Source organism: Leucoraja erinacea, chromosome 3 (genome assembly GCF_028641065.1).
Source record: "Leucoraja erinacea ecotype New England chromosome 3, Leri_hhj_1, whole genome shotgun sequence".
Taxonomy (NCBI): domain Eukaryota; kingdom Metazoa; phylum Chordata; class Chondrichthyes; order Rajiformes; family Rajidae; genus Leucoraja; species Leucoraja erinaceus.
In genome coordinates this window covers 17,607,084-17,633,253 of record NC_073379.1, presented here as the reverse complement: position 1 = coordinate 17,633,253, position 26,170 = coordinate 17,607,084, and the positions used below count along the sequence as shown (strand labels likewise).

Below are 26,170 nucleotides of genomic sequence, written 5' to 3'. Positions count from 1 at the left end.
CTAAATTTAAACTGAGAGAGGAAATGCTTGTGTTATCTACCGCCTTTCAAAGTGCTTTATGGCCATTGTGGATCTTGTAGGAAACATGACACCATCTCCGCACAGGAAGCCCTACAAACACAGATCTGACAATAATTGAATAGTCTGCGTTATGTATTATATTTATTAAGGAGTGCATGTGAGGTGCGGAACCTCTAATAACTCCATCTGATTCTTCACTAGTCACGATTTTGTGTTCTTCTGTCAGTCAGGGTATTGATTGTAGAAATGTGTAGGAAGGAACTGCAGATGCAGGTTGAAATGGAAGATAGACACAAATGGTAGTCCATTGAGTACAGATGTTGGGGCGTTATGTTACAGTTTTACAAGACATTGGCAAGGACACATGTGGAGCATAGTGTTCAGATCTGGTCACCCTAGAATAGGAAGGCTACTATTAAGTTGGAAAGAATGCAGAGAAGATTTATGAGGATGTTGCCAGGACTTGAGGGCCTGAGCTATTGGGAGAGAGACTGGGCAGGGTAGGGTAGGGCTTTATTCCTTAGAGCACAGGAGGTGATCTTATAGAGGTGTATGACCATGAGAAGAATTGATAGGCTGAATGCACCTAGTCTTTTACCCAAGGTAGGCAAATCAAGGACCAGAGGACACATAGGTTTAAGGTGAGAGGGGAAAGATTTAACAGGAACCTGAGGGGCAATTATTTCACTCAGTGGGTATATGGAATGGGCTGCCAGAGGAGATAGTTGAGGTATTAAAATAACATTCAAAGGCACCCTGGACAGGTACATGGATAGGAAAGGTTCAGTGGGATATGGGCCAAGGGCAGCAAAAGGGAAGTTTAGAAGAGGCATTTTGACAGGCATGGACAAGTTGGGCTGAAGCCTGTTTCTGTGCTGTATGACTCTGAATCTATAAGCGCAAACAAGGCCTCATGAAATGGTTTCATCTGCAGGATGGCACCCAGCAATTGGACAGCTCCACTGCAGAATTAGCCTGGATTTCTGCAATCAATGCACAGCATTGAACAGATAAAACTAACATTTTGAGAACCCGCATATTGCCTTCTGCGCATCGCTCCTCATTTCACAACTCCTCATACTTCACACATAGATGTCGAGGCAATATTTTCATTTGCTCACCATTCAGCATCTTTACTGCTTGATCTGTGCTTGTTTGGATACCCTTCCTATTGTGTGTTCTTCTTTCTACATTTTTCAAGACTTGACTTTTACTCTTTAGCCTAACTTTTTAATTATTAAATAGTCATTCTGAAATCTGGATTGCCCTATTTACAATAAAGTGTATGATCTCTTTGTTCAATGTAAATTAACGACTTTTCAATAAATGTTACTCGAACATTTGATAAAAGTTATCTTTGCATTTGATATTTCTCTTCCTGGGTTCTTTATACATCTAAATTTATGCTTTCTGCGCCTCACTAGAGCATCCCTCCACCCGAGACCACCCTCTCCCCAACACATAGACACACAGACACACACAAACAAAAGCTTTTCATTGTACCTCGCAACACATGACATTAATAAACTAACCTAATCAAACACTCACTCATATACACAGCAAACATGACACGCTCATCCCCACATGCACACACACAAACACAAAACACTCACTCATATACACAACAAACATGATAACACGCGCATCCCCGCACACACACATACACACACATACTTACACGCACACTCTCAAACACTCATACACACAAACGCACACACACTCTCATTCATATACTCACACACTCATACTCATACACACAAACAATCAGACTCACTGATACACACACAAACACTCACTTATATGCACACACACGCGCACACAGTCACACACTCACATACACGCGCACATTCATACACATGCACACTCATACACACAAACACTCACACTCACTCATACACACACACAAACACTCACTTATATACACATATACACACACACACTCACTCATATACACACATTCTCATACACACAAACACTCACTCACACACATAATGTATTCATTCTTTGTGAAGAGCTGCAATTTAGATTGCATGAATTTCTTGAATCTTTTCACTCTTCCCTGTTAAACCTTGGTCCACTGGCAGGACTGAGATTGTGGGAAACAACATCTCAGCATTGGCTGCAGACTGCATGAAGTGTCATGGCATCAGATCGAGGAGGAGCAGGGTAACTCAGTAGTGATTATCACCTATTGCTCTCCGCTGGGTGATGAGCTGTTAATCCAACTATGATAATACCGCAACTGAACCCACCTAACGACAAGAGAGCGGTCCTGACCTCCCATCTACCTCATTGGAGACCCTCAGACAATCTAATCGGAATTTACTGGACTTTATCGTGCACTAAACGTTATTCCCTTTATCCTGTATCTGTACACTGCGGACGGCTCGATTGTAATCATGTATAGTCTTTCCACTGACTGGAAAGCATGCAACATAACAGCTTTTCACTGTGCCTTGGTACATGTGACAATACACTAACATTAAACTAACCTAAACTTAGGCCAGCACAGTAGCGCAGTGGTAGAGTTGCTGCCTTACAGCGCCAGAGACCCTGGTTCGATCCTGACTACGGGTGCTGCCTGTACAGTGTTTGTATGTTCTCCCCGTGACCACTTGGGTTTTATCCGGGTGCTCCGGTTTCCTCCCATACACCAAAGACGTACAGTTTTGTAGGCTAATTGGCTTTGATAAATTGTAAATTGTCCTCAGTGCATAGAACAGTGCTAGTGTTTGGGAATTGCTGGTTGGCGCGGACTTGCTGGACCTGTTTCCGTGCTGTATTTCTAAACTAAACTAAACTAAATTGGAGGGCATGGGCTTAAAGGTGAGAGGAATAAGGTTTAAGGGCCTGTCCTACTGTACGAGGTAATTCAACAGTTCTCCCGAGTTCTCCCCTGATTCGAGCTTGTGTAATGTACGTAGTGGGTATGTAGGGGCTCGTACGAGTAAAAAGTAACTATTTTTTTCATCACAAGTATTTTTTTACCCATGGGCATTTTTCACAGTGTTGAAAAAACGTCACGAGTTTACCGGATTTCCTGAGTACCTAACGTTACTGGTATGAGCCGCTACGTGACATCCATGAGCCCCTACGTACCCGCTACGTACATTACACAAGCTCGAATCAGGGGAGAACTCGGGAGAACTCTTAAATTACCTCGTACAGTGGGACAGGCCCTTTAAATGGGATCTGAGGGGTAAATCTTTGACAGAACGCGTGTTGGAGTTTAGAACAGTAACAACATTAAAGAGGTATCTGGACAGGTACTTGAGTGATTATGGCCTGGAGGGACATGGAATCAATCTGGGCAAGTGGGATTATACAGACAATTCACAGACAAGAGGATGGGCTTTCTAACTCTGAGATGTACGGACATTCCCCGACTTACAAAATAGGCAATGTCAGTTACCTCGCACTTGGGTAAACAATTCTGTACTCTGGTGGAATCAAGGCAAGTTGTAATTTCCACAACACTACGATCACTCGAGTTTACGTCGGAAACAAGCCGGCAATGGCCACGACGCTTACCCAGAAGGCCGTGCACCCCAGAAGGTGCCCCGGATCCGAGTGCTGGAGTAACTCAGCGGGCCAGGCATCATCTCCGGAGAACATGGACAGGCGACGTTTCGAGTCGGGACTCTTCTTTAGACTCAGTGAGTTATTTCGGGTCAGGGAATGGGGATGGTGATTCCAAAATGGGACTTACGTAAAGGGCTCACGGAACATAATCCTGACGTAAGCCAGGGAATGCCTGTCATTCGACATGGCGGACAGCATAGACACGGTGGGCTGAAGGGCCTGTTGCTTTGCTCTACAACTCCATGAGAAGGGATGTGTTAGAAACATATAAAATTATTAAGGGGATGAGAAGGGATGTGTTAGAAACATATAAAATTATTATGGGATTGAACACGCTAGATGCAGGAAACATGTATCTGAAGTGGAGGCCGATTCACTGGATGCATTCAAAAGAGAGTTAGAGCGAGCTCTTAGGGCTAGCGGAATCAAGGGATATGGGGAGAAGGCAGGAATGAAGTACTGGCTCGAAGAACCTAATGGCCTACTCCAGCACCTACTTTCTATGTATCTATGACTCCATGTCGCTAAGACACCCAGTCCTCACTGTGGCCAGTGATCTTCAGTATGCCCTGAAGCATTGCTAATACAAGTGCTGGCCGAGTTCTGCCAAGCTGGCCTTTGGTGGATGGGGAGGAAACATGATGGGTATATCTAATTGAGGTCAGAGACAAATGGATCCTCCTTGGGTCGAGAAGGTCCCTGCTTCTTTGTGAGGATACACTGTAATGTTGTAAAGCACTAACATGGTGGTAAATAGGATAGATTCATGACAGATCAAATCCAGACCCTGCCAGAAACACACAGTGTTCGTGGAGAGCCTACAATTTGTGACGATTGCAGGGCACTTTATCCTAATGATTAATATAAAGTATGGGGAGTAGCATTGGCTGTTTGTAATGTAAATGAGTCTTGTAAGTGCTGCCACCTGCCTCCCACACACACACACACACACATTAGAAGGTACACTCCCAGAGTGCGTCTTGCTTTAGTCCCCACCGATTCCATCTCTGCCCTCTCCCTCATCCGTGCACTATCACCTTGAATTGCAAACTGCCAAATTATTATGTTATCATTAAGGGTGGCACGGTGGCGCAGCAGTAGAATTGCTGCCTTACAGCGCCAGAGACCCCAGTTTGATCCTGACCACGGATGTTGTCTGTATGGAACTTGTACGTTCCCCCCGTGACCTGCGTGGGTTTTCTCCCGCTGCTCCGGTTTCCTCCATCACTCCAAAGACGTACAGGTTTGTAGATTATTGGCTTCAATACCAAATTGTCCCTGTGTGTGTGTGTGTGTGTGTGTGTGTGTGTACAGGTTGTGTGTGTGTGTTGGTGTGTGTGTACATGTGTGTGTGTGTGTGTGTGTGTGTGTGTGTGTGTGTGTGTGTGTGTGGTGTGTGTGTGTGTGTGGTGTGTGATGGTGCAAGTGCGGGGTGATCGCTGGTCGGCACATACACGGTGGGCCGAAGGGCCAGTTTCCGCACTGTATCTCTAAAGTGAAGCCTAACAACACAGGGAGACAGAGGCATTTTACAAGCACACAACTATCCCTGCAGGTAGAAACTAACCAGCGCATGGATATAGAAGGTAGACAAAAATGCTGGAGGAACTCAGCAGGTGAGGCAGCGTCTATGGAGCGAAGGAATGGGCGACGTTTCGGGTAGAGACTCTTCTTCAGATTGATGTCGGGGGAGGGCCTGGTAAAAGAAAGGAAGAGGCGGGGACAGTAGGCTGTGGAAGAGCTGGAAAGGGGAGGGGAAGGAGGGAGAAAGCAAGGACTACCTGAAATTAGAGAAGTCAATGTTCACACCGCTGGGGTGCAAACTGCCCAAGGGAAATATGAGGTGCTGCTCCTCCAATTTGTGGTGGTCCTCACTCTGGCCATGGAGGAGGCCTAGGACAGAAAGGTCAGATTCAGAATGGGAGGGGGAGTTGAAGTGCTGCACCACCGGGAGATCAGGTTGGTTATTGCAAACCGAGCGGAGGTGTTGGGCGAAGCGATCGCCAAACCTGCGCTTGGTCTCACCGATGTAAAGCAGCTGACAACTGGAACAGTATGATTAGAGTTATCGAGAATAGTCAGCTGAAACGTCAGCCTGACAAAGTTAATTGATTTTGTTTTGAGCAAATTACATTCGGTTTATTTGAGCAACACAGATGGAGATTGCATGAACAGATTTTCACAAAGCATTTGAGGCGACCTCGTGAGAATGTTTGTTCCTATTAAGTCACACTGCCTGTTTAACTCAATTTGACCATATTTTCATGCACTGAATGTGTACGGTCCATGGCATCCAACATCCACTCAGATTCCTTGCAGAAACACATGGGGAAAAGCATCTATTCACACCAACGCAATAGATAGACATAACATGCTGGAGTAATTCAGCAGGACAGGCAGCATCTCTAAGAAGGAACAAGGAAGGATCTCGACCCAAAACATCACCCCTCCCTTCCCTCCAGAGATGCTGCCTGTCCCGCTGAGGTACTCCAGCATTTTGTGTCTATCTTCGAATTAAACCAGCATCTGCAGTTCCTTCCTGCACAGCGACGCAATGGTGTTTTGCACCCACGACCACGCACTGAAATGAGACCCTTGTAGTTCTCGTGGGACGCTGCATGCACAGCTCATGACTGTTTGGTCATTGTGTTGGGAGAGTGAGCCATCTACCACCAAGGAACTGAACTGCCCCCCCAGGGTAATGCTGAACAATGGGATGGGCCGGCACGGTGGTAGAGTCGCTGCTGAGAAGCGACAGGGTTTGCGTGAGATCACTGACCCCGTTTGGCTGGGTAGTCGGTGATAGCGTGTGCCTTTGTACCTTCTCAGAGTGGCCCCAGGTCGATCCTGATCTTCGGTTTCACGGGTGCCAAAGATACTGTACGGAGTTAATTGTACCTAAAGAAAATCTCCTCGTGGCGTGTGCGCACAGTGCACTGAATTTTAGCTCAGAGATCTTCGGTCCTCGGGATCGGTCTCCAGTCAGTTTCTCGCGTGTACAGGTTAGTAGGTTAATGTGCGAGGGTATTAAAAAAAGTGTAAAAGTGTGGAAGAAAGGCCAGTGTCTTTGAGCTAAACTAGAAACACGAATTAACGACCCAGGGTGTAGGATAGTGTTAATGTAAAATTGCAGGGATCGCTGGTCAGTGCGGCCTCAGTGGGAAGAAAGGCCTGTATCTTTAAGCTAAACTAAACTGAACTAAACTGACCCGGGGGATAGCTGAAGATTGGGCTGGCGTGGGGGTGAGTGAAACTGCTGGGAAAGGGGGACACACGGATCTTCTGTGCATCCATAGTGGCATCTGAGTATTGCAGTCAGATGCAACACTCAACGTACTGCATCATGTTGCAATGTTCTCATGCTGCAATGGAGGCACTAGCAACTCCAGATGCTGGAATCTTGATGGATTAGTTTAGTTTAGTTTTTCATTTAGTTGAGTGTAATTTAGAGAAGCGGCGTGGAAACAGGCCCTTCGGCCCATCGAGTCCACACCGACCAGTGATTTCCGCACACTACCACTGTCCTAAACACACGAGGGACAATTTGACACTTATACATTTGCCACCGAGTCAATTAACCTACAAACCTGTACATCTTTGGAGTGTGGGCAGAAACCAAAGATCTCGGAGAGAAACCAGGCAGGTCACGGGGAGAACGTACAAACTCCGTACAGGCAGCACCCGTAGTCAGGATCGAACCCAGGTCTCTGGCGCTGGAAGGCAGTAGCTCTACCATTGGACCACTGTGCCGGCCTATTGTCAGCATGTGACATGTCACAGTGACATTCTTTCATATATCATACATAAAGTATGCAAAGAGTCGCCACGTATAGGACACCAACAGTTACAAAGTATTCATTATAATCCTTAATTATCTCCCATTAGCCCAGCGACCTCCCCCCCCCCCCCCCCCCCCCCCCCCCCCCCCCCCCCCCCCCCCCCCCCCCCCCCTGCCAGGTTTGTTCTCACGCCCACCACCACCCGCGCCCGAGTAAAACACAAAGTGCCGGAGTAGCACAGCTAGTCAAGCAGCACCTCCGGAGATAGAGATAAATAAGTTGGAGTAACTCAGTGGGACAGACACCATCTCTGGAGAGAAGGAATGGGTGACGTTTCGGATCGAGACCCTTCTCGCTGCTCCCCTCTGTGAAACAGCATCTGCAGTTCCTTCCTACACATAGCAGCTCTGAAGGATGAGAATTGGCCTATCCATGTCCTCCACAGACGCTGCCCGACCCACTGAATTACTCCAGCATTTTGTGTCTCTTGGTATGATATTCTGGCTTCTTGAAACCACAGTTCACATCTAACACCTAGACTGTGTTACCAAGGACTCAGATTCAATGCTATTTGATTTTAAGTGGTGGTGCACAGATCCTTCCACATATGATAAAAGAATGGGTCGACCAGGCTTGTATTCATTGGAATTTAGGATGAGAGGGGATTTATAGAAACATATAAAATTCTTAATGGATTGGACAGGCTGGATGCAGGAAAAATGTTCCCGATGTTGGGGGAGTCCAGAAACAGGAGGCACAGTTTAAGAATAAGGGGTAGGCCATTTAGGAGTGATATGGGGTAAAACCTTTTTCACCCAGAGTGTTGCGAATCTGTGGAATTCTCAGCCACAGAACTCAGTGGAGGCCAATTTACTGGATGTGTTCAAGAGTGAGTTAGATTTAACTCTTAGGACTACAGGAAACAAGGGATATGGGGAGAAAGCAGGAATGGGGTACTGATTTTGGATGATAGGCCATGATCATATTGAATGACGGTGCTGGCTCGAAGGGCCGAATAGCTTACTCCCGCACCTACTTTCTACGTTTTTATGCTTCTATGAAGGGCCTCTGTGTGGTCCTGATGCATGGCCTGCAGGTTATTACCATTCAGAAGGGCCAAGGATTTCCAGGAGTCAGTGGGGACGTAATGTTTTTTTAAAGAAGTCTTTGAATCAGTTCCTTTGTCCACCAGCAATATTGTTGGAATATGCTTGGAATATGCTGACTGATTGTGAGGAGTCTGGTGTCAGGCTTGTGGATGACCGAGGCTGCCCCATGTAGCTGGTCAGTCCACCGCCCTCGGTGCTGGAGTGTTACCCTAGGAGGAGACACTGAGGTTGGTTCACTGATCTTACTGGTCAATGTTGTGTGTCAGCGCTGTGCTAAGTAACGTGTGGCCATTCAATTGGAACAAGAGCGCAAGAATGCAAGTCTGAAGAAGGGTCCCAATCCAAAACATCGCCTGTTCACTCCCTCCAGTAGGGTTGCCAACTGTCCTGTATTAGCCTCCTGGCTATATTGGGCTAAATTGGTTTGTCCCGTAGGGGACCGCCCTTGTCCCGTATTTGACTGCTACTAATCGGGTCGAGGGGACTGTCGGGTCGGAGCGCCGCGTCTGGCCCCGCCTCACCTGTCCCGACGTAGTGCAGCCATGGAGTGCAGCAGCAGCACCTTGCCCGTGGCCCCGTCGGTCGGCAGCCCGGTCAGCTGTCTGACCTTCGGACCTTCGCTTACCGCCGACACCAACACTCCTCCTTCCCATGGCCGATCATCGGTTCATGAGTTGGATGGGGTGCCGGACTTTGTGCGCGACGTCGCGCGGCCCGGGCCAAAACTCCTCAACTGGCCCACTGGCTGGGCTTGGTGTGCAGTCCAGCACCCGGGCCAACACATCATTCTCTCAGCCACGGCCGAGTTGGTCAAAGAATTGCCGTCGGGAATTAGTCCCATATTTTGACCTTTTGTCCCTTATTTGGGAATGAGGAAGTTGGCAATCCTACCCTCCACAGGTCTGCCTGACCTCGCTAAGTTCCTCCAGCACATTGTGTTTTGCAAAGGAACGTAATTCTATGCTCTTCTGTGTTTCGCAAGTCTTTTCTTTCTTCCAGGCAATTCAGCATCCATTCCAATGCGAATCCTGTTACAACCATAGCTTTCCAGGTCCATGTTACTGGGGCTCAGTAGAATCTGACTTTGCCAGTCATAGAGTCATAGAGAGTCACAGAGTGATACAATGTGGAAACTGGCCCACACTGGACAACATGTCCCAGCAACACTAGTCCCACCTGCCTGCGCTTGGTCCATATCCCTCCAAACCTGTCTTATCCATGTACCTGTCTAACTCTTTCTTAAATGTTGGGATAGTCCCAGCCTCAACTACCTCCTCTGGCAGCTTGTTCCATACACCCACCACCCTTTGTGTAAAAAGATTACCCCTCAGTTTCCTATTAAATCTTTCCTCTTCACCTTGAACCTAAGTCCCCTGGTACTTGATTCCCTTACTCTGGTCAAGAGATTCTCTGGGCAAGAGACTCTCTGGGCAAGAGACGAGACTCTCTGACTCTCTGGGCAAGAGACCCGATCTATTCCTCTCATGATTTAATACAGTCGATTCACACCATCCAATGTGGAGGGCAAGCGTTACTTCTCTCCATCAATGTTTCCTGTCCTTAGAAGCCGGAGAAGTAATACCTGGGTGCAAATCACAGCTACGTTTATCCGCAGGAGTTTCCATATCAAAGGATAAGATGCTGAAAGAATGAATGATTCTTCATTTAAACTCATGCCAGAGGCTTATGTTATCATTGTTCTCACGTCAATTGGCTCAGGAACCATTTATTTGATTTACTTCAACCATCTCTCACAAGTTGTTCCTCAACTAAATCACTCCTTTGGGTATGAATTGTTTTATCTGGATCTTCTCAATCCTATCATTTTAACCTCAGCCCAAAGAAAGGTTCCAACTCTAAACATCCCATTTCAACTCCCCCTCCCATTCCAATCTGACTTTTCTGTCCTGGGCCTCCTCCATTGTCAGAGTGAGGCCCAGCACAAATTGGAGGAACAGCACCTCATATTTTGTTTGGGTAGTTTACACCCCAGCGGTAAGAACATTGACTTCTCTAACTTCAGATAGCCCTTGCTTTCTCTCTCCATCCCCTCCCCCTTCCCAGTTCTCCCAACAGTCTTACTGTTTCCGACTAAATTCTATCTTTGTCCCGCCCCCTCCCCTGACATCAGTCTGAAGAAGGTTCTCAACGCGAAACATCGCCAATTCCTTCTCTCCAGAGATGGTGCCTCACCCGCTGAGTTACTCCAGCATTTTGTGTCCATCTTCGGTGTAAACCAGCATCTGCAGTTCCTCCCTGCACACAACAACCCACTAGCTTCAAGGAAAACCTTTTTAAAGTCCCCATTTCAAGCCCCTTAATAACAGCTTTGGACGTGAGAACAAAATGGACCAAGTTACTGTTGGAAACCTGACTTCTGAAGGTCAGCTCCATGGAAATGAATGTCACTGAATTTTAGAAGCAGAATTCACTACTCATGTAGCATTGCATTACACATTTATTAGAGCTGATTAATTTCTACCCTGGTATGTTGTTATACATCTGACATTGAATGCTATAAAAAGGACAGGTTGTGTTTGATCGTGAAGCAGGCATCTAATTCTTCCTCTCTCCATCCCAACGACTTCCTACTTGCAGTGTCGGGAAAACTCTCATCCCTGTTTTGTTTTCTCTCTCCAGACTTGACAGTTCCAATGTTTTCTGTAACCTTATCCTAACCAATTACGCCCCGAGAATGATGCATTGTGTAATTTCTATTCTCTTAAACGTGATTCCCTTTTTCGTCTCTCTGTGCACTGTGGACGGCTCGATTGTAACCACGTATTGTCTTTCCGCTGACTGGTTTGCACGCAACAAGGGCTTTTCGCTGTACCTTGGTGCACCTGACTAAAAAATAAACTGAACTAATGTGCCCTGCCACCAGCCATTCACCTACCATGCCCACAAATCTCACTGGACTACTGAGGCTAAAATATTCAAACTCTACTGCGAACATAGAATAGCACAGCTCAGCAATGCGTGCTTCGGCCTGCAATGTCCAATGCTGACCATGACGCCACGATAAACCAATCTCCTCTGTGGGAGGAGATCATCAGGTAGACAGTGATAAAACATGGTGATCATTTCACCACTGACATAGGAAGTAGGTACAGGAGCCTGTAACCTTGTAATATCCAGGTTCAGGAACAGCTTCTTCCCTACAGCCATCAGACCATTAAACACTACAGCCTCAAATAAGCTCTGAACTACATGGACTATTATTGTTATTATTGCACTATTATTGGGGGGTTTTTAATGTGTGCGTGTATATGTATACTGAAGAAGTGTCTGGACCCAAAACGTCACCAATTCCTTCTCTAGATGCTACCTCACCCGTAGAGTTTCTCCGGCATTTTGTGTCTACCTTCAATTTTACCACATCTGCAGTTCTTTCTTATATATATGTGTGCGATCTATATCTATGTGATCTACATATTATATATACATGTGTATTTGTGAGTACTATGTGTACATATACACCTACAACTTTTTTTTCTTGTTTATTATATTGTTTACAGTGTACTGTGTTTACATATTCTGTTGTGCTGCTGCAAGTAAGGATTTCATTGTTCCATCTGGGCCACATGACAATAAAACACTTTGACTCTTGATTCTTGAAATGCTGAAAGTTTCCTTGGAAAGAAACAACATTCCCATTGACTCCTAGGAAACTGCAGCCCATGACCAGTCAACATGGAGAGAGAGTATTCAGGATGGTATTGGGATCCGTAGGGCTATACGTCAGGAGCACTCCTCAATGGAAGGACTCTCTGGACGCATGGATGGAAGAGTCAGTGGCTCCCACATTGGCCTCAATAAGTCACCCCTCATTCTGAAAGACTGCTTAAGAAGAAGAAGATAACACCTTGAAATTGCTTTTTTTGGGCTATACTTTCACCTCGGCCACAAAACACTTCGTAAAACTATCTCCGCGATGGAAGATGCACATCGGTGTCTCTCTCATTATTCTACCTCAGTTTTAATCAGATGCCTTCTTTGTGAACCATCACTGGACAATTTTCTACATCAAAGGGTTCATGTGAATGAATAAAAGCTGTAGTTTTTATATCAAGACATTACATTGAGATGATGGCCAGCCGATGTTTAAAAAAACTGATGAAATGCACAAGGTAGTTTCATGCTGTTAATATCATAAGGATTATAAAAGTCTAGACAATAGGTCTGAGTTTCAACAGTCTTGGCATGAGGAGAAGAACTTGTATGTTCTTATGATCAAAGTTGAAAGGAAGTGAATTAAATCAGTACAAAGAATTCCAGTGTTGAAAGCGTTGGCAGAATTAGACAAAAATTAATAAAAACAAAATAAAACTGGAAAATACTGGAAATACTCAGCTTGTCAGGGAACATCTGTGAAGATAGATACTTCCATGAAGTGCTGACTTATCTGAATGAACATCTGAATGCATGTTTGATCAATTTCCTAAAATGTTAATTCCAGTTTCTCCACACCAGCCGCCTGACCTACTGAATATTTTCACCATTTTGTATTTATTTTAAATTAATAACACCTGCAGTAATTTGTTTCTTAATTGTGTATATTTTACGTGGATCTCGATGATTGTAAAATGGCAGGACTTTGCTCAATAGAAACTGGGATCTAAATGGAGGACAGCTGAAGAAGGGTCTCGACCCAAAAAGTTACCCATTCCTTCTCGCCAGAGATGCTGCCCGTCTCGCTGAGTTACCCCAGCCATATGTGTCCACCTTGCAACATTTTCCTAAGCTCAGTTCCTTTAAGTCTTTGCTGGGTGGAATTCCTGTGTATCACCCAGCCTGATCAGCTTGTAAGAAAAACTTTGAGACCCAACTGGGGCGGCACGGTGGCGCAGCGGTAGAGTTGCTGCCTTACAGTGACAGAGATCCGGGTTCGATACTGACTACGGGTGCTGTCTGTACAGAGTTTGTACGTTCTCTCTGTGACCTGTGTGGGTTTTCTCCAGGTGCTCCGGTTTCCTCCCACAGTCCAAAGCCGCACAGGTTTGTAGGCTAAATTGGCGTGGTGTAATTGTAAATTGTCCCTAGTGCGCATAGGATAGTGTTAGTGTGCGGGTATCGCTGGTCGGTGCGGACTCGGTCTGTTTCTGCACCGTATCTCTAAACAAAACTAAACTGGACTTGGAAACGATGATATTTAGTCAAACCAGGAGACTTTGACCAGTACCACAGCAAGTGTTTTTGCACACCCTCTCCAGAGGTCCTGGCTCTGAGGACAGGAACGGGATGAGGATCCATAAAGTAAAATAAACCTTCCACTTTAGGAAACAATTCCCTAAAAAGTGTGAAGGGGAATCTCTCGTACTGAAGTCTGTTTTTCCACAAATATCAAATGGGCAAAAATCCGCAACTATATGGAAGTTAAATACAAAATTCAGCATCTCTGGAGAAATGAAATAGGTGACGTTTCGGGTCAAGACGCTACTTCAGGCGCCTGCAGTTCCTTCCTCCACAATTAGATGACATAGAAATGAAAAACTACATTGTATACGTAGCAACTTTACTCAGCAGTGATATTATATCAAACTAACATCTGCATTATTGCCTTTTATCAAACAGTTAAATTGCCAGGTATACGGACATACATTGATCCTCATACGTATGAAGATCCAAGCCAAGCTGTTCATGAGTTTGCCAAGGAAATTGATGCCTCCTGCATAACTATCGAAAGAGTCATCGGCGCAGGTGAGTAAAGTGATGCAAAGTCCTGTTCTTTCGTTGGATCCTACGCAGTGCTTAAGTTACGTAACATCGCAATCTCTTCGCAAAGCCAAGTAAGCTTTCAGCACATTGGCCTTCATCAGCAGGTGGTGGGTGTATGGAACGAGATGCCAGAGGAGGTAGTTGAGGCAGCTACTATCACCACATTTAAGAAAGAGTTAGATAGGTACATGGATATTACAGGTTTAGAGGGATATCCAAATCTCTTTAGATTTTGCTTAATATTATCTGCCAGAGCTATCTCCTGCCCCTTTCTTGTCCCCCTGATTTCCTTCTTAAGTGCGCCCCTCAGTTACTGAAGCTCCTCCTGGGATTACGCTTCATCCCAGCTATCTACACCTGTCCCATGCCTCCTTCTTTATACTGGCCAGAGTCTCAAATTCTCACCTCATCCATGGTCCCCCGACTCAGTGGGCCGAAGAGCCTGTTTCTACGTTCAATCAATTTGACCAATCAACATACTGTACACACCATAAAACGAATGTAAGCCCAGGCATTGCCATCATTTACAGAGACGGATTGAGCAGATGCACAGAGTCTCTTGCCCAGAATAGGGGAATCAAGAACCAGAGGATATAGGTTTAAGGAGCAAAATAAAAGGTTTATTAGGAATTTAAGGGATAACATTTTTACACAGATTGTGGTGGGTAAATGGAATGAGCTGCAGGACAAGGTAGTTGAGGAAGACACTAAAACAACAGTTAAAAGACATTTGGACAGGTACATGGATAGGAAAGGTTCAGAGGGAGGTGGGCCAAATGCATGCAGGTGGGACTAATGAACACTGCCCAGCATGGGCAAGCTGGGCCGAAGGGCCTGTTCCCATGCCATATGACTCTGTGAATCTTATTTCTGTCTCAAGGTGAATTTGGCGAGGTGTGCAGTGGCCGTCTGAAGTTACCTGGGAAAAGAGAGTTCCCGGTCGCCATCAAAACCCTGAAGGTTGGCTACACCGAGAAGCAACGCAGGGAGTTCCTTGGTGAAGCGAGTATCATGGGACAATTTGACCACCCAAACATCATCCACCTTGAGGGAGTGGTCACTAAAAGTACGTAACCTTCCCTTCTTTCATTACCCTACAAATATGTTGGCTGCAGTGCTCGGGAGAATGTACTTTTGAAGCCAAGACGATTTCCCGAAATATAAATTATTTTCCAGGCCTATTTTAATTTAAGACTTTAATACATGACCATTATAGAACCAGGCAGAGTGTAAATAAATAAATAAATAGATTTAACGTTGGTTCTAGCTGACAATTTTTCTGTACGTTGACTCGATGTTTCTGGCAAAGCTGTTCGGAGTGCGAACGCTTTTCAATAAAGTACTCATTACCTTGTCAAACATCGGATCTGTGTTCCCATTGTTTAACTGCCGTAAGTGAAGGAATCGGATGTTATACAAATTAGTGCACATGCTTCATGCAATTTTCCTATAAAATCAAAGAAGATTCAGATTGGATCTCTGTTAGTTCATACGTTTCAGGAGCGGAAATGGGCCACTCGGCCCATCAAGCCTGCTCCGTCATTCAATCTTGGCTGATCTCTCTTCCCCTTCTCAACCCCATTCTCCTGCCTTCACCCCATAATCCCCGACACCTGTACTAAACAAGAATCTGTCAATCTCTGCCTTAAAATATCCATTGACTTGGCATCTACAGCCTTCTGTGGCAATGAATTCCACAGATTCCACGAGAAATTCTTCCTCGTATCCTTTCCAAAGATGTGTCCATTTACTCTGAGGCCATGGCCTCTGGTTCTAGACCCTCCCACTAATGGAAACATCCTCTCCACATCCAGGCTTTTTACTATTTGGCAAGTTTCTGTAGTTCTGTCGTCTGTCAGGATGCCCCAGTGTTGCAGTTGTCACTCTGATTGAAGGCAACTTTTACAAGGAATAAACTTCATGTCCTAAGTAAAACACAAACTTTAGAGGAAACGGACTGATGGCATTTTGGATCAATAACCTTCTTCATACTGAAGGCTGAAGGCTTCTCCAGTATGAAGAAAAATTCTGACCCGGAATGCCGTCTCTCCATTCCCTCCACAGATGTTCCCTGACCAGCTGAGTTCCACCAGCACTTTGTGTTTTGCTCAAGATCCCAGCATCTGCAGTTCCTTGTGTCTACATGCCCTCAGTAGTTTATCGAGTGCTCGGCGTATCTTCATCTCAGCTGCATGTTTTCAAAATGAATCTGCAATTTGGGAAGTATTATCCTTAAACTTCTCCCCAACAAAAGTGTCCGATTAAGGGTAACTGACCACAAATCCTGTATTTATTTTGGACAGGATTATTATACACAGAAGTGTTTAAGAGAGAACTGCAGATTCTGGAAAAATCAAAGGTAGACAAAAATCCAGGAGAAACTCAGCAGGTGAGGCAGCATCTATGGAGCGAAGGAATAGGTGACTGAAGAAGGGTCTCGACTGAAACGTCACCTACTCCTTCGCTCAATAAATGCTGCCTCACCTGCTGAGTTTATACACAGAAGTGTTCTGTGAGGCGTTTGTTGTACTAACATTAAATGGGCTGAATTCCACCAACATGTGGTCCTGTGGTTTCATAGAGAAAAATGATCCCGACTTGAAATGTCACCCATCCTTTGCCTCCAGAGATGCTGCCTGGCCCGCTGAGTTTCTCCTGGATTTTTGTCCACCTTCGATTTTTCCAGCATCTGCAGTTGTGGGTGTCTCTAGGGTGCTATTCCCTATATGGAGGACGCCTGTACGTGACTTTGTTTAACCTGGGGAGACTGGCACACAGACAGCCACCCCCACGGTCCTTGACAGATCTGGGTCAGGATCCAGTGGCATGGAGTCCAAGTCGACCGGAGACCCTTTTCTGCTGACTTCATCCGCCTTCCCAGCCGTTGTGACGCTCCACTAAGGTCATCCATCATCCTCCGCCTGTTCCATCGTTAAGGTCTTGGTTGGATTGCTCTTTGGCAGAGACCTCCCCCTCGACCTTACCGCCATGGGTGGCCCTACCAGGAGCATAGATCCAGACGGCATCGCTCTCAAGATCCCAGAACCACACAAGCTTCTCCACCATGACAAGGTGACAATCCTTGGAGAAGTACTTGGTGACTACCTTTGGTATAAACCAGCATCTGAGGTTCCTTGTTTCTACATGCGGCCTGTATCCACCCCTTCCATTGGCTCAAGTTTAACGCACGTCCATTAACTCCGCAGTGGGATGCCAGAGATGAATTGCAGACAGAATACTGAAGTATCATACCTTTTGCTCCACTGCTGTCCAGCAGCAGAGCACTGACATGTTGGGCAGAGAGTCTAACAGCAACAGCTATGCGCGCAGAATCAGCACAGCCTCTATGCTTCGTTGCCACCTTCTCCGAGCAAACAATGACCTATTCTACATTTTCCCTAAACTTCAACCCCTTTGATGTCTCCTTTTCACTCCTTACCCTTCCATATCTCTGTGTCGGATAGAACTAGTGCACAGGGATCGCTGGTCGGTGCAGACTTGGTGGGTCAAAAGGCCTGTTTCCATGCTGTATCTCTAAACTAAACTAAGCTAAATTAGGTATGTGTAGGAAAGAACTGCAGATGCTGGTTTACACCAAAGATAGACACAAAGTGCTAGAGTAACTCAGCGGGACAGGCAACATCTTTGGAGAGAAGGAATGGGTGACGTTTTCTGGTCAAGACCTTTCTTCATACTCCTACACATTAATTGAGCATTAAATACCCATAGGAGGCAGGCTTTATAAAGCACGACCAGGCCCAATTAAACTGTTTGCTTTAACCATGTAAAACACACCCCACATCTTTTGGATACCTATAGCGATATTAATTTTGTTCGACATAACTGGCTTATATTTACACATTATATTGTTATTGTTATATTGTATTATATTATTAAATATAACAATATAATACAATTGTTTATGAAGGACCCTGGGAAAGAAAATAAACCCTTTTAAAAGGTGCAGTGACAGGGGAGTGAAACATATGAAAGGATTCTGACTATTAAAATGTTTGGAAATAATGTGCAAATTATTGCCATTGTAAAAATAAAAAATTGTCTGATTCACTGTTAAAAGCTTTGGCAAAGGCAGTATGTTAACTGATCGACCCACCAAGTCTACACCGACCAGCGATCCCTGTGCACTAGTTCTACCCAACACACTTGAGGGACTATTTACAGAAGCCAATTAACCTACAAACCTGCACGTCTTTTGGATGTGGGAAGAAATCGGAGCACCCAGAGAAAACCCACGCGGTCATAGGGAGAATGTACAAATTCTGTAGAGACAGCACCGGTAGTCAGGATTGAACGTGGGTCTCTGGTGCTGTAATGGGCCTGTCCCACTTATGCGATTTTTTTCGGCGACTGCCAGCGACTATCTTAGTCATAGCAGATCGTCGAAAAAACGGCGACTGGTCCCCTTACGACAATGTCTATGACAATGTCTACAACAACCTATCACCTAGTCAACGTCAGGCTACGGCAAACAACCAGCGACCCTGACTATAGGACGTCCACCTACGACAACATATGTCCACCCGCGACAAGCCACGGCAAGGTACGACCCTGTCGGTGACAACAGAAGGCAATTCAGTCGCCGGTACCTGTCGCCGGTTGACGTAGGTTGACGTAGGTAGTCGCCAATGGAATTCACCAAAGTCAGCACCGGCAACAACTTACGTCATCCTGGCAACAACCTTTGGCAATCCAACTGTCGCCGAAAAGTTTTGAACATTTCAAAATCCAGCGGCAACCAAGAAAACGCTACGATTCTTTGGGCGACTGAGGAGACTACTCACGACCATACAGGCGACACCCCACCGACCATGTGGCGACAGCTTAGTCAACCTGTAGTCGCCTAAAAAATTGCCTATGTGGGACAGGGGCAAAAGGCCACAACTCTACCTCTGCGCCACTGTGCCACCCTCATCTTATTGTGATATCTGAGTTCACCCGGCCCACTGGGATGTCCACCCACAAGACATCCCAATGACAGCTTCATTTCTCTCTCTCTGGCTGAACTTTGATTTAATCTCAGAGCATTACCAGGGTGCAAAACACAGAGACAATACATCGCTGTCATTGTCTTTAAAGCTAACAAGCGTTGCAGTAAACCTGTCACAATTCTCCGATCAAGTGCCGCTCGTTCTAAAGTTCTGCTACTCCGTTCTTGCTCTTTCCACTCGTGTATTTCTATTGGGGTCATGGTGAAATTATCACTTCCATAATTGTATTAAAATGGAAAGAGATTTGATCTGTGAGGTCGACATCTAAATTGCTGCCACATGGGTAACGTAAAGAGACATCAAACAGTTTCATCGATAAATACGGGGAGTCCATAATTTATGACTGCAGTTCAGTAAACAGAGGTGTGCAGGTGACATGGTTTGGAGAGTTTTAAGAGCAAATTGGTGGACGTGTTATTCAACAAATTAGTTACCTGAAAAGTAAGCCGTGAATTTTTAAATATAAACACAGAATATCTAATTTTAACGAAGACATATTATTTTATTATATGACACACCTGTACATGATATTCAACAAATTAGTTACCTGAAAAGTATATGACTTACAAAATGTAAACACAGAATATCCAATTTTAATGAAGACATATTCTTTTATTGTATGACTCACCTGGTACATATTATTTTTCATATCTTAAAGCCTAATCAAACCAATAGTTTGGGGCAGCGACAGGTTGAAAACACATAGTCTTTTCCACAGGGTTGAGAAATCAAGACCGAGAGAGCAAGGATTTAAGTTGAGAGGGGAAAGATTTAATCGGAACCCGAGGGGCATTTTTTTCCCACAGAGGTTGTTACATACATGGGACAAGCTGTAGGTGGAAGTGGTTGAGGCAGGAACAATAACAACATTTAAAATCCATTTTGACAGGTCAATGGGTAGGAAAGATTTAGAGGGATATGTCAAACATAGGTAAATGGGACAAGCTCAAATAGTTATATTAGTTGGCATGGACAAGTTGGGCCAAAGGGCCTGCTTCTGTACTGTATGACTCTATTAGGGAGTATAAAACAGAAAAATAATCCCAACCCAAATATAATCACAATTACTCTTATCTGTTTTTGACCAGGCTGAACACTTTCAGAGTTAAGGAAGGTAGATAGAAATGCTGGAGAAACTCAGCGGGTGAGGCAGCATCTATGGAGCGAAGGAATAGGCGATAATTCGGGTCGAGACCCTTCTTCAGACTGATAGTGGGGGAGGGGGGGGCGGGAAAGAAAGGAAGAGGTGAAGACAGTGGGATTGTGGGAGAGCTGGGAAGGGGAGGGGAAGGAGGGAGAAAACAAGGACTACCTGAAATTGGAGAAGTCAATGTTCATACCACTGGGGTGTAAACTACCCAAGCAAAATATGAGGTGCTGTTCCTCCAATTTGTGGTGGGCTTCACTCTGGCCATGGAGGAGGCCCAAGACAGAAATTAAGGAGTTAAGGAGGTGATTGCTGTGTGCAACTCTTGACTCTTTTTACTGGATATTTCTGCCCAATTTAATTATTACCTGATAGCTATTCATTTTTCCATTAAAATTTATGCACTGCTACATGGCTATTTATAATAAAAACCTACCAAATGCAGACATTTCACACCGCAGTTACATTCTATCGACAGTAATGAGGGTGCAGGGTCCTGGTTTTGTATTTCCCTGTTCTATGGCCTGTACATCTGTCTTTCTGAGCATTTATCTTTCTCACCTCCCAAATCCTCATACATTTTTAATTCAATTATCAATTGCATATAAGCATTATTTAAAACTAAGCACGGAATGTATGACTTTAAAATGCCAAGTGTGTGCTGCTCCAATAATTCCCAGGCCTATAATCTGGCTTCAGGTAAAGACCACAGTTGGTCTCGTATGCAACTCCACTTGGGGATAGAATTGTATGTACTTATATTTGCCTAATTAATCTGGAAAAATAATTGCTTTGGCCAAATTGATTTTTCATTTAAAGGTAACACGAGTGGTGTGGTAGTTAGAGTGAAATATAGGGGTGGATTTTTTTCAGAATTAGTAATCAAAGTACCGAGGTGGCTCAACTGGAACACTGAATTGAAATATCTGTGTCAAGATGCAGCCTCAATTTTAGATGAGCAAATGCCATTACTTTTTATTCTTCGCCGGTAGGTAAAATTGACAAAGTAAAAGCCCTGTCCCACGGTACGAGTTAATTCCAAGCGTTCTCCTGAGTTTGCCCTGATTCGAACTCGGAGATTTACGGTAATGGCCACTCGTCGGTACTCGGAACTCTCATGGACATTTTTCAACATGTTGAAAAATCTTCACGAGTCTTCCCGTGCTTACCTGACGTTAGCGAGTCTTCCCGAGTACCTGCCGTTAGTGCTAAGAGACGTCCCCGAGCTCCGACGTACCCGCCACATTCATTCTCCATGCTTACCACGAGGTTGATTTTTTTAAAACTCGGGAGAGCTCGGAATGAACTTGTACCGTGGGACAGGGCTATTACTCATCGCCCCATCACTCAAGGGTCTGAGGGCTTTCACAGTTTACCAGCGAGATTTACAGGAGTCACTGCCTCGAAAAGGCAGCCAGCATCATCAGAGATCCGCACCACCCTGGCCATGCACCCATTTCACCCCTACCATCGGGAAGAGGATATGTGTGTGCATGTACATATATATACTTGTGTGTGTGTATGTGTGTGTATCTACATACATACTGAAATATGTGTGTATATATATATGTATGCATGTGCACACATACATATGTGCATGTGTAAGTGTGTATACATTTATATATATATCTGAGTGTGTATATATACTGTAGTGGGAAATTGTTTCTGTAGAAACTAGACCATAGACTATAAAGTGAGAGACAAGGCTTTTAATGAATGACACTCTGGAAGAAGTGCTTTCCCCTCTAATATATATAGATATACATACATGCTGAAATGTGTATATACAGTATATGTATATATACTGAACTGTTTATATGTGTGTGTGTTTGTATATACATACTGAAATATATATATATAATCAACTTATATATATAACTTTCAATGTATATACATTTTTTCATTGATTATATTGTTTACTGAGTATTATGTTTACATATTCTGTTGTGCTGCTGCAAGTATGAATTTCATTGTTCAATTTGGGACATATGACAATAAAATACTCTTGGCTCTTGACTCCTGAGTGTGGAATCGCAGGCAGAGTTGGGCAGATGGGACAGTTCCTCGACCTGAAGCAGGAGTTAGCTGGTCAGTTAAGGTTTTTCATCAGATCGCCAAAGCACAAGGTCACTTTCAGAATGAGTGTTTGCAATTACTCAACTTGTCGAAGCCTCTGTGTTGCCAATCCATTCCGCTCAGCTGTTGTCTGTTCAATGAGTCAACAATGACGTCTGTGATGAGGTTTCTCTTTGAAAGCCAATCATTATGCAAGCAGATGCTCAAATAACTCGATGACTCGGTGGTGCAGCAGTAGAGTTGCTGCCTTGCAGTGCCAGTGACCCGGGTTCGATCCTGACTACGGGTGCTGACTGTGTGGAGTTTGCACGCTCACCTCGTGATGTGCGTGGGTTTTCTCCGGAAGCTCAAGTTTCCTCCCAGACTCCAAAGACGTACAGGTTTGTAGGTTAATTGGCTATTTAAAATAGTAAAATTGTCCCTAGCGTGTGCAGGAGAGTGCTAGTGTACGGGGATCGCTGGTCGGCGCTGATATGGTGGCCCGATAGGCCTGTTTCTGCGCTGTATCCCTAAACTAAACTAAACTAAAAAACCAACGTAGACAAAAATGCTGGAGGAACTCAGCGGGTGAGGCAGCATCTATGGAGCAAAGGAATAGGCGACGTTTTGGGTCGAGACCCTTCTTCAGTCCTTCTTCTTCAAACTAAAAAACAAAACCTAAAGTGGTTGTTTCTCCCATCTGATTACTATACGATGTGATAGAACATTATTCATCTCCAGTGGGAAATTGTTCTGCCAACAGTCCTTAGCAAATCAAGTGATTGTGAGGAGAAGTTGGACAATTCTAGTCACAAAGATTTTTTAATTCAATGCAAGTTAATAACAAACTTGGAAGATTAGATGTTGGTTTTTAAAACAGTTAAGTATATTTAATTGATGTTTATGCCCCGTATTAAACCTGTTAAGAGGTTCCGCTTTCATTGGAAATTATTGAGTTGATTTATTATCCAGAAATTTGAATGGTGAGCAAAATCCACATCGAGTGCATCACAGAAACATGCAATTTTCCATATATTAAAATTCATAGATGTAAAATCATGAGCTGCATTTAACAATTACTCAATATTTGTTTCAAGCAATTGCAAGTCATAACTGTTGAATATTGCTGCACAATTCGAATAAATAACTTTGTTTTTACATATATTTTAAGGTAAACCAGTTATGATAGTGACAGAATATATGGAGAATGGCTCTCTTGATACTTTTTTAAAGGTAAGTTATTTTACGTTTCAGAAATTAACTTATGAATCAACTGGCAATTTATTTGTTTAACTTTTTCCTGTTAAATTATTCATGGATTAATTTATGACATAATATCAAATATTTATGGTATTCATGTTTAGGAATCAGTCCATTACAGATTAATGTTATGAGTCAGTGCTTCTAACATGGAGACAAGTATGCACTCTGCATCTTATCCTTTGCCTAATCTATTGTGCTTGAGTTTGAACTGATTATACCTATGTATGGTGGACCTAATCTGTTTAGATAGCATGCAAAACAAAGCTTTTCACTGTACCTCGTTACATCTGACAATAATGAGTCTAAACCTAAAGCTAAACTGATGATGGATCACAGTGATCAGCAAATCAATTCATCACACTTCTGTGATGTGGGTTCGATCCTGACTACGGGTGCTGTCTGCACACAGTTTGTACTTTCTCCCCGTGACCTGCGAGGATTTTCTCCGAGATCTTTCGTTTCCTCCCACACTCCAAAGCCGAACAGGTACCTAGTGAGTGTAGGATAACGTTAATGTGCTGGTATCGCTGGTCGGCGTGGACTCGGTGGGCCGAAGTGCCTGTTTCCGCATTGTATCTCTAAACTAAACTAATTCGGTAGTGTCAATCTTTGGGCCCTACTGTTTATCCTTCCCCCTGCTCCATTATCCTCTGCACTGCAGATACTGTTTTATAAGAGCATATTTCAACATTAAAGTGAATTTTTAAATTGCATCGGCAGTGCAAAATTCAAAAATAATATCTCTGGAGCATAAAGTCGGGGACTTAAAATTGTATTATTTAATGAAGGTATGACATACAGGATCCCATTTCTGGTGAAGTAATTCATGATGGGGAAGGAAATGGAACCAATAATGAAAATATTGCATTTCTTGCAAATCACAATTCAATGCATGTCCATGGGCTGATTATTAGTCTGCACAGTAGAGGAAACCTTTGCAATAGACATGGGAAAGTGGCAAGGAATTTCAAACCCTTCAAATCACCAAGGACATAGCTTTACTCCACCTCCAACCCTTCCACTCCACAATTCTCCTTGCATTGAAATAAGCCCACTTCAAAATCATCACCATCACCATATTCCTTCACCTCGCTCTCTCTGCCTGCCCTTCCTTGGAGCCTTACTGGTCACTATCCTCCACCTTACCATATATTTTTATACATGTGTACAAAATCCACCTCTCTCATTGTTTCTAAAAGCAGATTGAAGATCTGTTCACTGTGAAGGTAGACAGACACAAAATGCTGGAGTAACTCAGCGGGACAGGCAGCATCTCTGGATAGAAGCAATGGTTGACGTTTCAGGTTGAGACCCTTCTTAACGTCACCCATTCCTTCTATCCAGAGATGCTGCCTGTCCCACTGAGCTACTCCGGCATTTTGTGTCTTTCTGTGGTGTAAGCCAGCATCTGCAGTTTCTTCCTACACTGTGAAGGTAGAAGTTGATTAACATTCTGACAGACCATTGTCAATGTCAACTTTATTTCTGCGGAAACCATCTGCAGGGAACACTGGAAATGTAATCACTGGGTCAGCAAGGATTCGGGTGAACTGAGAAATCAGAATTTTTCTTTCAGGCTTTCATGACATTGAATTCTTTCCTCCTTTAAGTGAAGGGGTCTGTGAATGGCTGGGACACAAATTACAATAGAAATGTAGAACCATAGAAATATCGGTGCAGGAGTAGGCCATTTGGCCCTATGAGCCAGCACCGCCATTCCATATGATCATGGCTGATCATCCAAAATCAGTACCCTGTTCTCGCTTTTCCCCCTATATCCCTTGATTCCTTTAGCCCTAAGAGTGAAATCTAACTCCCTTGAAAATATCCAGTGAATTGGCCTCCACCTCCCTTCTGTGGCAGAGAATTCCACAGATTCACAATTCTCTGGGAGAAAAGAAAGTTCTTCATCTCAGTCCTAAATGGCCAACCCCTTATTCCTAAACTGTAACCTCTGGTTCTGGACTCTCCCAACATTGGTAACATGTTTCCTGCTTGGAAACAAGCCATTCAGCCCACCAGGTCCGCACCGACCAGCGATCCCCGCACATTAACACTACCGTACAAACACCAGAGGCAATTTACACATGCACCAAGCCAATTAACTTACATACCTGTACAGGTTTGGAGTGTGGGTGGAAACTGAAGATCATGGAGAAAACCCACGCGGACACGAGGAGAACGTGCAAACTCCGTACAGACAGCATCTGTAGTCGGGATTGAACCCGGGTCTCTGGCGCTGCAAGCGCTGTAAGGCAGCAACTCTACCGCTGCACCACCGTGGCCGCCCGTGACTGAGGAAATTATATCTTTGTACATGAATGTATTGGGAATACATTGATAGCTTCCTTGACGAACTGATTGGCTTTCCAGATGTGTGTGTGTGTGTGTGTGTGTGTGTATGTGTTTTTTTTGTGTTTGTGAACTGAATTGAATCCATTTTATTAGCCAAATATGTAAACATACAAGGGATTTGCCTTGGTGCTT

At 44.4% G+C, this 26,170-nt stretch overlaps 1 protein-coding gene across 1 annotated transcript in view; it reads left to right on the top strand.

The window, feature by feature from the left end:
- Positions 1-26,170, top strand: part of LOC129695356 (ephrin type-A receptor 5-like) — a 290,075-nt gene that overhangs the window by 245,732 nt on the left and 18,173 nt on the right. Inside the window, exons 10-12 of the mRNA XM_055632230.1 lie at positions 14,066-14,191; positions 15,090-15,275; positions 23,592-23,653. Coding sequence (XP_055488205.1) covers positions 14,066-14,191; positions 15,090-15,275; positions 23,592-23,653 — 374 coding nt within the window. The remainder of the gene's footprint in view (positions 1-14,065; positions 14,192-15,089; positions 15,276-23,591; positions 23,654-26,170) is intronic.